This window comes from Larus michahellis, chromosome 4, assembly GCF_964199755.1.
Source record: "Larus michahellis chromosome 4, bLarMic1.1, whole genome shotgun sequence".
In the NCBI taxonomy this organism is placed as follows: domain Eukaryota; kingdom Metazoa; phylum Chordata; class Aves; order Charadriiformes; family Laridae; genus Larus; species Larus michahellis.
The window spans coordinates 83,057,263-83,070,614 of record NC_133899.1 but is presented as its reverse complement, the minus strand read 5'-3'; the positions used below and the strand labels follow the sequence as shown (position 1 = coordinate 83,070,614).

Sequence of the window (13,352 nt, the reverse complement as noted above, 5' to 3'; positions counted from 1 at the left end):
TGCAGATTCTTCTGCACTATAAAGTGTGTAATTGAGTCTGGCAACACCTTAATCCTGTATGATTTAACTTTGTGTATCAGGCTGGCACTGCTTTTTAATCCATCAGAAAGTACTAACAGCTGTTGAGATGTAGCATCCCAATTTAATTCTCTACACGCAGCTCTTGTCCACCAGCTTTCTGTGGTAGATTTGGCTTCTGTTAGAAGTTTTGCGTGCTTTCATACGCATGACATAATTAAGACACTTTAATACATGCAGTAAGTATAAACAGGCATGTTCCTGTACTACTGATCAGCTTTACAGAAGGTCACTTCTATCACAAGAAAAAAAAAAAAAAAAAAGAGATATATTTGGCTGCACTTTCCTTCAGTTTTGAACTAATCCAAGCCGCCAGTTTCCCTGCTGCTGACTTAAGATCTGCTGTTCATACTTGAAAAATTCATACTGTGCAGATTTCTTCAGTGTCATTGAGTATCATGGAATAGGAAGCAGGCTGACTCCACATTTTCTAAACCTTTTACTGTATTGTGCCTTTAACAATTCTTTAAAAGGACAGTTATTTGTATTATCAGCAATTTCATTGTGAGAAAGTGAGATCATTTCAGTTTTGCACTAAAAGCATTTACATGTGCGCTATAAGTTCTCCAAGTTTGTTCCTACACTACCATTTTCATTATATTAACTTTCAACAAGACAGCATAGCTGTGATAGAGATGTAGATCACTATTTCTCTCTTCTTCTGTGTCCAACTCTGTTTCTACATTTTTTCATGCATGAAAAGTACCTGAATCACATTTTGTTTCATAAACGTCATTTAAGTAAGCAAGCAGAGTTGATCCCATCCGTTCAGCACCAAAATTTTAGTTAATGTTCAAGTACCACGAACCTCAGGGAAGGTGTATCAGCAAATCTTGTGTCTAGTAAAGGAAAACATTTCAGCAGAGGATATAGAAACACAGAAAGGAGTTAGGGTGTGACTATAACTGAACTGTGCAGCTATAGTCACACGAATTATTCATCCGAGTTATCACAAATACAGTAACACTGTGCTTATCACCTGCCCACGGCTCGCATGGACAGTAAGATAAAGCTGCTTCTGTGAATTTACATGTGAATTTAAAGATTCAGGTAACATTTTCTTTACTAAAAGAAACAGCCCATCTCTGCTTGAGGTGGTCCTTGGCTAAATGTTACTAGTGAGTGATAAACACTGAAACTATCAGATTATATCCTAGCGAATATGGGGATAGTCCGCCCAAATGGAAGCCTTAAAACGCCTAGAAAGCAGAACATACAAGAATTCAAGATGTACATAAAATAAGCTTCAGGAACATCTTTAGCCCATTTACCCTTTGTTTCAAGTGAAAGAGGCTGCAGCTTTCGGCAGTTTCTGAGGGGTGCCTGGCACAAGCAGCCATCACCTCGCACTGTCACAGGGCCCCATAGCCCTGTTCTGTGCCATGTAGCACAAAGGGATAGTGGATGCACCATCAACAACTTCTCTTCCCCTGCCCCTGTCAAGTACAAATCATTCTTGTTGCCTTTTAAAGTTCCTACAAGCGTGGGAAGTTTGCAGGCAACTGAAGCTACTTTTCAAAACTAAGCAGCAACTACAGGTACTACGCTATCCTATTTAGAACTAAATAGATAACGCTTAAGTTCTCAACTCTACAGCTTGATGGCAAACAATATTTTTTCTGCATTCCTTTTAAGCTGGAGCATCATGTTTCTTAACTTGGTATTATGACATGAACAGAAAGGACTAGTCATCACTATTGCTTGTAGGTAGGACAAGCCAGGTTGTGCTGAGGTCCACTGCCATCTTGTGTCCTAGTAGCAAACATTTTCTATTAGGATCTTTGGTCTAGCTCTGTATGTGGACAACTCATCTTTTAACTCTCCAGCTGCCAAGCAACTAAAACAGCTATGGTAGATCTGACCGTATTATGCACTTAACACGCTTTCATGTGGGGAGGGAATGAAGAATTTTACTAAGGACCAAGTAAAAGAACATGAGAAGACATACAATATGACCAGATCTCTCTTTTTCCAACAGCCACAGCACTACATCTGTGTGTGAACTGTCTGCCAATGAAACCAGGAATAATGAAAAAGAAGATCCCTTAATCATGGATGAGATGCCATTTCTCAGCTTGATACCTAGAGATATTCTTTCCGATTATGAAGAAAGCAGTGTCATTCAGGAAGTGCGTAAAGAATTAGAAAGTCTGGAGGACCAAGCAGGTTTGAAGCCCGAGCCCGACTCAGCTCATGACCTGGTTTTGGGAGATGAAATTTAAAGTCCAAACACCAGACAGTTTAGTTAGTTGTTTCTAGAAATTTTTGTCTAGTGTCTTGCTTATATAAACCCTAAACACATACTGCTGGATAGAAGTGCAATAAACAAGGTCTTCTCTGAGCATCCTTTTCTGTGCACCAAACCTGCATGTTCAAATGACTGTGGAATTCATTCAATCCTTGGACAAAACCTGCTGTCAAAGACAAATAAGAAATACATCATTGTTTCTTCTGGATTAGTACTTTCCCCTTGTACATTAGAAATAAACTTATCAGTACTTGTACTCATTAAAAAAAATACACATAAGCATAAATTATCTTAAGTTATCAGTGACTGTAGAAGTGACTTTTGAGTACCTATGTTTAGAATCACTGATTTTTCTAGGCTAAAAACCATCTACTTTGGACTCTTTCAATCATTTATCTTAAGCAGATTTTTTTTTTTGAGACTATAATCAGTGAAGCTGCAACATAAGAGATTCTGGGTGTCACAACCCTCCCATCACACACGCATTGTGGAAGGATGGAAAAGATAAAGAATGCTTACCCTTCTAGATGAATATACCCAGAGTTTCTTTTCAGCTGTGCACAATGGATGCCATCTGTCCTGCAGCAGCTGCCAGTGTAACTTAAGAACTGAGTAGCCAGAGTATCCCTTGAGTTTTACACTTTGATATACAATGGTCATTGGCCTCCCCCACTACATAAGGGGCATACTATCAAAAAAAAGCCTGTAACGTTTTCCATAAAAATAACAAAGTGTACATACTTCTATATCCATGTAACACATTGGTTTCTACATAGAAACTTTCAACTTGCCTGTTCAAGGCTCTGTCTCTCAAGGGCAAAATATATTACTCAAAATTGCAGAACAAACAGCTAAATGGGCTGAATACAAAGAATACAGACTCTCTGATGTACAATGAATGTGTAAAATCACAATATGTAGAATAGTGCAGCTGCAATTACAAGGCTGTGCCTAAGCTAGAGCTAAACCGGTGCCACAGATATGGCACCATTGTGCCCTACACGAACATACCTTCTTGGCTAATGTCAATTGCAGGATGTGTTGACTGTACTCCATCATCACCTACCCTTGTCGAGAGACACAGTGAATGTAAATTCATTACTTCAGTTTAGCAGTAAGACAATCTAAACAGCTTCTGGCATTTAGAGACTTGTGCTTTTCCTCCTTGAATCTATTACACCCAGAGAAAATTCTTTGAGAAATGGTTTGTGCTTTTAATACACTTCAAAGGCATCAATCTGTGCATGTTACAAAGTGTGATTATCATTACCATGTTAACAGGTCATTGATTTAAGAAATCAATAACAAGCTAAGAATAAAATCCGATCCACTAAACTCCCCAGCTCCCAGCTGTCTCAACAGTTTGCTACAATGGCTCTTCTACTATTAACATTTTTTTTGGATATAGATTTCACCATCTGTTATTGCACATTGTAAAAGATGACGCAAGACTCCAGCCAAATAACTTTTTGTGGAGCTTCTTCCCAAATAATCTGTACTGCTTATGTCTGATTTGGAACAGTAGAGAACCAGTAACTTCACAAGAGCAGCTACAAGACTCTGCTACTAACCTGCAAGTCTTTCACCACTTATGGTCTATGAAAGCTTTTCAACAAATTCCTTGGGTACCAGAATTAATGTTAATAAGCATCATCATTATGAACAGAAAGGTTATTTCATCAGAACAGTCTGACTTTTAGTTTAAGGATTGATTTTACCACCAATACGTACACCAACACACGCGCACCAAGACATGCACAGAGTTCACTGAATTTGCCTTTCCTTTCTATCCCTAATAAAATTGCTGTGTTTTAGAGACAGTCCATCTATATAAAATGAATTAAGTAACATTGCAATTTTCCTGTTAAAGAAATACTTCACAAGAGCAATAACTGTCCCAAATTTCTGCTGAACTAAGCAAGTTAGAAACTCACGGCTTTTTGTTTATTTAAAACACCCATGGTCAAACTCAAAAATGTTTGAAATGATCAGAATGTAAAGCAGATGCTGAAAAATGTCTCCCAAACCAGCCAGAATATATTCCAGTACACGCTTAGTCATTACAAGGATGTCATGATAAGGATGCCCCTCAGCCCTCTATCCAGATTTCTGTCAAGACTTACAGGTTTAAAATTAACTACTTTGAAGAAGTTCTCAACAGAATTTTCCCAAACAGAGATTAAGCAAGCAGTTTTTGGAATTCTTAACCCTACTTTATTTCATCTCTGGAATTTGCTTCTCCAAACGTCTGAATTTGAAGAAAATTCATGACCCATTTAATAGTTAATTTTTTTTCTCTCTTCCGAATCCCCCCCAAGGATCCTTCAAGCAGTCTATACACATATGTAAATGGTAGTTTAATTAAGTTCTCTGCCTACTAGATGGTATTTGCTCTATGCTTCCTTTGCACCTGCTTCCACCTCACCTATGTTGGACAAGAGGTGGCACAGGTCAAACAGGAAGAACGAGGGAATTCCCCTGGGCAGCGCCTGCTTCTCAAGCTGCCAGATTGCTCAGGATTTTCGATTGCTGCAGGTCAGCAAGGAAGCACTGAACGTCCAGTTATCAAAGATGTGTTTTCCTCTCTGGAGCAGAACTTAGCTGCCCATCATATCTGGAGCTTAGGGGTTTCACTGGTGAGGAATTCAATGCTGGAAAAGGAAACAGAGTTGGAAAAACACCTTGGTGTGAATATAAATAAAGAGGAGCAGCAGACACTTCCTCCAATACTGTGTACACGCATAGGGGGTGTGTGTGCATATACACACATATAGAGACAAAGCCTCACAAGCCTGACGTTGCCCTGGGAAAGTCTATTTCCATGAAATACTTCCGTAATTTTTCAAATAAAAACCACAGCATTTAATGATTAAAATAACACAACAGAATGAACAAATGTTTTATTGGCATGTTCATTGTTGTAAACAGCATCTGGCATGAAAAAGTTTACCAAAATCTTTTGATTGATATAAATTAGGTGGTTTTCCAAAAACTACGGAGAATTGTTCTCTATTGATCTTTATGGACCAAAGCAAAAAATGGCTGTTCCTAGGCTTTGCAATGAAAGCACGGGGACTGCATCAGTCTTTGCACCACAACCTGAACTACCAAGTTTGGATGTTGAGGTGTTAGATGTTGCCCCGATATTTGACTACATATAGCTACGGAATCAACTCTGGGAAAAATAAAATGACTTTCAGCGGGTGGAGAAGATGCAAACTTGTAATAGTCTCAAAACCAAAATGTACAAAAAGTAGCTGAACAAAACAGAAACTTCAGTAACAAGGGGAAATACAACCCTAAAGTACCCAGCATTGTCAAACAGAAAATGAATACAAATTTAAATAGGCAACTATACTTCCAAATGTACACAATGAATGTTGATATGTGAAAAGAAATACCACGGTAAATAGCTGAACTGCAGTTCTGTTAAATGGATAGGGCAGATTTTATTTACACATTGAACGCGATAGAATAGAGCTGCTCATCAGCTTCCGTAACCTATTGAAAATCAGTTTCCCTTACAACAGCGCTTCTGCAACGTGACCCACCACCTGCTGGCAGCTTCCTGCAGACACCTCTCAGACTACCTGTTTTATGGAAGAATATTCTAAAAACCTTACACTTGCAGCACTTCCATTTCATCTGCAACCCTTTGCTGCTGCTTTGCTAAAACCAAAGTGTTAACGTTTACTTCAACTCTCTGATGAGGTAATGCGTGTATCAGTGAAACAAACAGAAAAAAGGATTCTTTCATGGCCTTTGCACAGCTTTTATTATTAAGCTATGAGTATCCTGTTTGAGGCTAGTTTCACTAGCTACTATGTGCACACTGTCCTCAAAAATTTCCACTCGTTTCCCTCCCCGCCCACTTTTTAGTTCTAATCTTTTATTTGCACATCCCTTTTAGCTTTACAGTACATTTGACTATAGTGCACAACATTATTCCAAGTCGAACAGCGACCCAAGGGGGGCACTGCGCTTCTGATTGGTAACGCAGCCCAATCAGTGCTGGTGTCAGCGCTTTACACCTAATGAGTGTCCTGCCGTAATGGCACTACACAGTAGTAGTGAACCTTTTTATTTTAAACAAAAAAATTCCCCAGGGAAAATGCTATAGCGAGTATCAGTCTTGAGTCAAATCTTTATTTGGTGCTCCATCCAGATAAATTTTTAGTGCTTTTTCTTTACGAGGAGAGTAGGTTACCCGGTGTCCAGTCTTCTGGAGTCTGCTGCTTTCTTTTTTCATCAGTTCATTTCTCTGCTCATCTGTTAATTCCATTAGTTCTTCAGTTTTATCCCTAAAATGTAAATATACATGGAAATTCAGATTAATACAACAACCACAACTAGATTTCTGTATTATTTTTTTTTCCACTTGGAGCAACTTAGGAAAAAAAAAACAAAACACAACTAAGCGTAACACCCCTTATAGATTATTTTCTTCTTCTCCAGAAACTAAGAGACACTCTACCGAAGCCCTTCAGCATTCTAGCTGACAGCAGACCCAGGGGATGGCAGCAGGGAAGAAGCCTACACCCCTCTTTCTACCTGGTCACTCCTGTTCTTTATAGACAACTACAACTCTGCTCTTTATTCGGTCACAGCACCAACATCTGGAAGCAGCACGTCCACCAGCCCCTACTAGAAACTACCAGCTGCTCTCCCAAATAATTTTTTTTTCAAGGCCAGCACATTATCAACCAGCTTTTCCCCCCAGACTCGTGTGTAATGATGAAAAATACTGTAGGAGAAATGAGTTCACGAGGTTGCCCCACCCACCAAGTGTAAGAGAAATGAAAATATTCAAGCCCTTAGTCCTCAAATTGTGCCTTTGGGCTACTGCCGCCAACTGGCAAACAATTTTCACGCTAATAAAATTATCGCAACATCCTTTTTTTCAGAGAAGCCATATTAATTCTCAAAGAAATAAACTCAGAAAATAAAATCCTTGCTCTCTAAAACCTATGGCAAGACTCTCGCAGACTCCACAAGGGATATAGTTCTATTTTAAGAGATTAAATCCAGATATATGCTTAAGCGTAGCAACTAAACTTCGCATTCAGCATTGTCGTCAATGGTTTGGGAGGGAGGACTGAGTAAAAGCGTGTGGTGTTTGTTTTCTTAAACAATAACCATAATTAAGATTCAGGTTTTTAGGAAGCTGAGAAGCACAAACATTTCAGCTCAATGTTTTAAACCCTCTTTCCTTTAGGACACTAGAAGAGTATTTTTATGCTTCTGTTGATTACATCACTGCTCAAGTCTTATACAGAGATTTTCTGCATGGTTTAGTATACTGTAATAAAATACGTACCTATAAAATATTACTGCACCATCATCACAAATGTACAGAGGCCAGACATTCAATGTAGATACTTTAGGATTCCAGTCCAAGTCTTGGTGAATCTCTAGTATGGAAATGTCACATGGAAACGTTCCTCTGCCCTGAGAAGCAGCAATTACTTAGTGAATAAAACAAAACTCATAACCACACAGCCATGCCATTAAAAGGTAAAACAGACAAAATCTTACTTACCTTTGCAAATTCAATGTTTTCTAAGGGTATTCCACTTATTTCACTCAGCTGCAAAGTGAAGAAAAATGTTGGATTTAATACTATTCCACAATGTTACACACTGACTACATGAGGTCAACAGATCTGCCAAATCTAGAAGTCAATTAAAATATTTGAAAGTCCTCCAATGATCCAAAGTATTAGAATAAAATTACAGTGACAAGTTACAAATTTTTTACATGTCTGAAGTTACTAGTGTGTCACAAGTGCTACTTGCTATGATAGTGTTTCATCACACTTCTCTTGGGGTGATGAAAGGGGTGGCAGAAAAAAGTTAAAAGAAACAATTAATTAAAAACATACAAGTTCCAAGATACAAAGATACCAACTGCCTCATGTTAAACCTTCAGGTCCATCAGCTAGCCGTTAGCAGTCTCCCTGCATGAAATGAAAGCTGTTACCAAGTCAACTTGGGAGCAGGCAAAGCCATAAAATATGCACAACCAAAGCCCAGCTCAGTACATCTGCACTTCCTACCGTAACAACCCCACAATCCCCACTGGCTGCTCTTCCCCCTTTCAACCGCCCCCTGTCCCACACCTCCTCGGTGCACGGAGAGCATCATCCATCCCCTGTCCCTGCCGCTGCTGCCCAGCCCTACCCAGCGCCTGTCACAGGGTCACCCGGCTGTGCCTGGCACGGCCTTGGTGGACCCTCCCTCTGCTGAGCAGTCTCATGGTGCACACCGCAGGCTCATCACTGCCCTGCCCTTAACTCAAGTGCTGGCTGCACTCTGGTCTCCATGGCAATGCAGACACCAACTTCGATTTCCATTTATCTCTGGCTGCTTATTTCCCCCAAACTTGAAGAGATTTCCTCTCTAAGATTCTTGCCTCCGTCAAATTTACTGTTAAAACAGATAAACTGACGGTAAGAAAAGACTAACAGCCACTGTTAATTTTCTAACTCATTTCCTTAGGAAACTGGGCTAAACAAACCACACTGACAAAAAGCAGACAAATCCTGAAATTCATTAGCCCCACACTCTGCTAATAAAATTTGGCTGAACACATCTGTTACTACAGATGTGTCAAGTTCAAAATTTCTCTTATTACTGGTGGGAGTGAAAAGATAAAGGCCTCTGGGAGAGAATGCTGCTAAAATTGTTTCCTGCACATCAATTCTTAAGACAAGGAAACAAGAAGAGCCAACTCGCTCTTCAGATATAAGTGAGGAGGAAATCTTGAAGACTGCACCCAAGAATCTATAGTCCTAACTTCATTTCTACCCAAAGAATAGAAGAAACCAGTCCATAGCTTAATCTGTGTACATACACAAATCCAAGGCTGCTGCATTCTACGGTAGCTGAACAATGTTCCTCTTTGCAGCCTACGAACCCCTAACTTCCAAATCCCAAGTGTTTTAGTTAGGTAAGGCTCTGGCAGACTTCACTGATACTACGATTTTTGCTGGCCTCAACATCCAAGGTGGCCTTCTTACATCAGGGCATTGCCACATAAAAATAACCATTTCTCTAAGAGCGGAACTCTGTGATATACCGGATTAATAAAATAGTCTCAATACGGGACACGCTTCTCTAGAATTCTGCCAGGGCTGCACATGTCTGCTTACCTATCAGAGCATTCTGGCCTTAAGGGGGAAAACAAAAAAACAACAACAACAAACCATACCAAAGCCATATTTCTTTCCAACCAAAAATACAGTTCAATTTACTTGGCATAGTTACACTGTCCCTGAGCAACAGCTCTCAAATTCCCACAGGAAGAAGCTGAGAGGTTTGGCATTTTGGAATACCAAAACACTGGCTTGAAAAACCAAAGTGACAGTAGCACAGCTTTTCCACATGTGTTTTTCAAGGATAAGGGACACAGGTAATATTGTGCTTCTTAAACTTCAAAATATTACTTTATTTTTTTGCAGCCATTCACCTGACTACTTTGATACCAGACCACTATATGAACGTAAGAACTAAAGCCTAGAATTCGTATGGCTTTGGTAACAGGATGGGGCAGGTTCTCAGTTCCGGGGGGGGGGTGGGGGGGGGGGTGGGGGTGGAGTAAAACATTTGCCACACAACAAGATTTTTGTAGCCGTGACATCTCTGTGCTTCCCAGAGGTCATCAATAAGGCTCTTAGATACCACAAGAAACTTGCATTATGTTACACCTTTTACCTTCTCTTTTAATTCTTCAACACTGCTGCTTTCTAGTACTACTTCCTGGAAAGAATCTAGTTTCATCTCTGATGGCCTCCATCGCCTTGATAAAACAGCAAGTTGTGACATGGATTTCATCTTTTCTACTCCTAGGAAAGAAAAGAGGAATTTCTTATATTGACATCACAAATATCCTGTTTAAAATTTGGAGTTTTCCACAGCATAAGCATACTCAAATATGGAAGACTGCACACTAGATATGCACACCTTAACCAGAGGCTGACCTCCAGATCCTGCATTTGCGCGAGACCTTCCTCAGCAATCTGGTATTTATTCACACACTTCACTTCCTTCACCAAAATTTCACACGCTAACTATGTACTTGTTATTAAAGCCTCCTTTACACCTGCCGCCTTGAAGAGCTTTAGTACGTAGTGCCTCCAGCCTTTTACCAGTTTCAGGTAACAGCTTTCTCTGGTCAACAGGGTAATACTGTTAATGTTACCACCAGATAAGCAGAAGTCATATCAGAGGGCTGATTTTATTTTAAATCAGTCTATAATTTTGTAATTTGGCATGCAGAATTTGTGGCTTAAACATTTATGTCTACCATTACATGCTTGTTTTGCATGAAACCACGACCACTGGTTAAGCTTCTCCCTAAAAACCTTCTCCAGTCTTCCCTATGACCACGCTTGTGCCACCTTTCAACACTGACCTATTGTCTGAAATGAAGATACAGCCACCTAGTGCTTCTTGATACTGACTTCAAGTCTGAAGCAATTAACATGTTTTCTTCAGAGCCAGAAAATAACTAATATAAATATGTCTGCAACAGTGTGATGTAAAGCTGCTATGCTAAGAAACCTAACTGTAAATTATTCTAAGTTGCATTATCTACTCGCCTAACGTCTTCAGTGTTTAGCTGAAGAACAAGATGAAAGCAACGGTGGTGATGGGAGGCCTTACAAACCCTGACTTAAAGCAGCTCCCTTTACACTCTTCCAAGAACCTCTGTGGTAGCAGGGATACGTACAACTTAATTTTTGCAGAATATAGTGGGATCCGGCTGCATCTTCTACAACTGGATTAAAGTAGCTAAACTGGGCAGAGCTAGACAGCTATACGAGACATCACAGAATACCTGGAAGCCCTGTAGCCTATAATACTGCATGTCTGTGAACTAGGTGGGCTGCAGCGGTCTAAGTAGTAGTACCAAGACCTACTCACTACAGAACAGTACAGCAATCTATTCTCAAGCTAATCCAAAAATATTGAAAACTTAAGTTTTAACTGAAGTGCGAGCTGACACATATGTCTATAGGAATCCGAAGCCTCCTGAACCTCCCATGTTCATTTCTAGTTTTGGTACTTGCATTGGCACAATTTTGTTAAGAATTAAAAATATCAAGATTGAATACAGCTGCCAAAATACTGGAGTTACAGCTAAATAAGACTTAAGCCAGGTATGCTTGTGAAGAAAGTTCCCAAGTGAATGGAATTCACATTCCTCATCTATCCATTAACAGAAATACCTGTTAATCTAGAGGAAAACCAGCATGGCCTACTTTCTTTCCCCCCCTTAAGTTATGCTTTTGCACTCAGAATCCAAATCTTATGTGTATATGCAAAGGATAGCTTAAGAAATTCTGTATTTTTAATTATATTTAAGCAGAACTTAAGAAACAATCTGCTCTCTAACATTTGATTCTAAAGTTGTTTTGATGAACAGGGCCTGTTCAAAAATTTAGCACTTCATGATAAAACAGTGGGTTTTTCACTCCTGTCTGAAAACTACTAGAAGACTGAACAGCTGTGCTGACTTCCAAAACAAACGATGTATGTATTATGTATATAAACACACACACATATTTCAGCTAACTACAAACATCACCAAGACTACTCCAAAAATTAAAAACAAATGAAAGCATAAGGTATAGGCACTCCTACAGTTATTTTTACGTACAATGAAAAACCACATACGCAAAAAACTGCCAGCAGCACTGCAGCACATCCAAAAGGTTCCACAAAGCCTACAAACCAGTGCTGCTATTTGCCCTCTAGTACACTGCAGCCACAGATCTGCACTTCCACAATCCCCTCCCAGCTCCATGCAAAGCTTTTATTATTTTTAATTCTTAGGCTTTTTGTCCTTTTTTTTTTTCTAATAAAACACCATTAAAACATCAGTAACATCAGCCTTTCAAAAAGGAAAAAAAAGGGAAAGCACATTTTCTAATGTTCTCTAAAGAAAATAAAATCTCTAACATTATCTTTACTTTCTCTTCACATTATATCATTATTACCATCAAGTATTTCTAAGAAGACCTCCCAATTGCTTGAAATATTGATATCTTCTTCATAGATATGATAATCCAGAAACACAGTGCCTGGGTTCTTCCAGGTTTTCTTTCGTAGGCGAAACCTGTAAATACATCACAAAGACAACGCTGAGTTTTTATCTGCTGATAAACGCTTTCCACTGTCAGAGATCAAAACTGAATGTTTTCTGACAAAACTGAAATACAACTCTTTTATGTGAGGGTTGGTTGGGTTTATCAGGAATAAGCTTAACATTCTGAAATAGTCCTGACAGCAAGGTACCACCACTGGGGCTCATACTGCTTCCTTATGCACGAGCACTAGAAAAACAAGCCTGCAAGAAACGCGTAGGGATTTGGAAGAAGAGAACAGCTTCCTTTTGTGGATAAGAAAACAGAATATTCCCAAACACTTCTGTCAATTTTATTGCTTTTTTTTTTTTTTTTTTCAGAGGTGGAAGTGAGGAAGGAGGTGAGAGGTGGAAGATTAGAGAAGGACTGGTGTCCAGTTTAGGTACTTAGTTTTACTGCATCAATCCAGTCACAATATAAAAGGATGAGCTTTGATTTAGGTAGGGAGGTGAATAAGGGTATGAACAACTAAACTGAGACTAAACATGAGTACAAAACTTGAATCCTAATGGTTTCTCCACACACAGAAGCAGACATACATTTTGTGATGTGCCCCACAATCGTAGGGCACTAGAGAACATAACCCAAGCACGGCAATCAAAAATCCTCTGGCCCAGTCAGAGTGATGAAAAGAGAAAAACCTCGTCCAGATATAGGTTTCTTCTCCTTTTCCCAATAGGAAAGGGCCAACGCTTCCCTTCCAATGTTGATTTTAGGCATGTATCAAGGCTGCACCAGCTTGCTTACTGCATCTTACAGGTTTTTCTTCATTCCAGTGAACAAAGTGTCAGCTATTCTACAGTAAATACCACATCATTTGTAACTGACAGAAGAGAACATGCGTAACCAAGGCCCCAGAGCGAGTTCAGCCTTGATGCG

The 13,352-nt window shown here is 39.5% G+C and overlaps 2 protein-coding genes across 8 annotated transcripts in view; one reads left to right on the top strand and one right to left on the bottom strand.

Moving 5' to 3' along the window:
* DKK3 (dickkopf WNT signaling pathway inhibitor 3) overlaps window positions 1-2,625 on the top strand; it is a 28,585-nt gene extending 25,960 nt beyond the window's left edge. For both annotated transcript variants that reach the window (XM_074586030.1, XM_074586031.1), the window contains exon 7: window positions 2,057-2,625. In XM_074586030.1, the coding sequence (XP_074442131.1) occupies window positions 2,057-2,300 (244 nt within the window). In that variant the 3' untranslated portion in view covers window positions 2,301-2,625. The remainder of the gene's footprint in view (window positions 1-2,056) is intronic.
* A 2,570-nt stretch (window positions 2,626-5,195) lies between these two features.
* USP47 (ubiquitin specific peptidase 47) overlaps window positions 5,196-13,352 on the bottom strand; it is a 58,807-nt gene continuing 50,650 nt past the window's right edge. For all 6 annotated transcript variants that reach the window (XM_074586026.1, XM_074586027.1, XM_074586029.1 and 3 more), the window contains 5 exons: window positions 12,327-12,445; window positions 10,039-10,169; window positions 7,866-7,913; window positions 7,644-7,774; window positions 5,196-6,627 (listed from right to left, as the gene is read on the bottom strand). In XM_074586026.1, coding sequence (XP_074442127.1) covers window positions 6,453-6,627; window positions 7,644-7,774; window positions 7,866-7,913; window positions 10,039-10,169; window positions 12,327-12,445 — 604 coding nt within the window. In that variant the 3' untranslated portion in view covers window positions 5,196-6,452. The remainder of the gene's footprint in view (window positions 6,628-7,643; window positions 7,775-7,865; window positions 7,914-10,038; window positions 10,170-12,326; window positions 12,446-13,352) is intronic.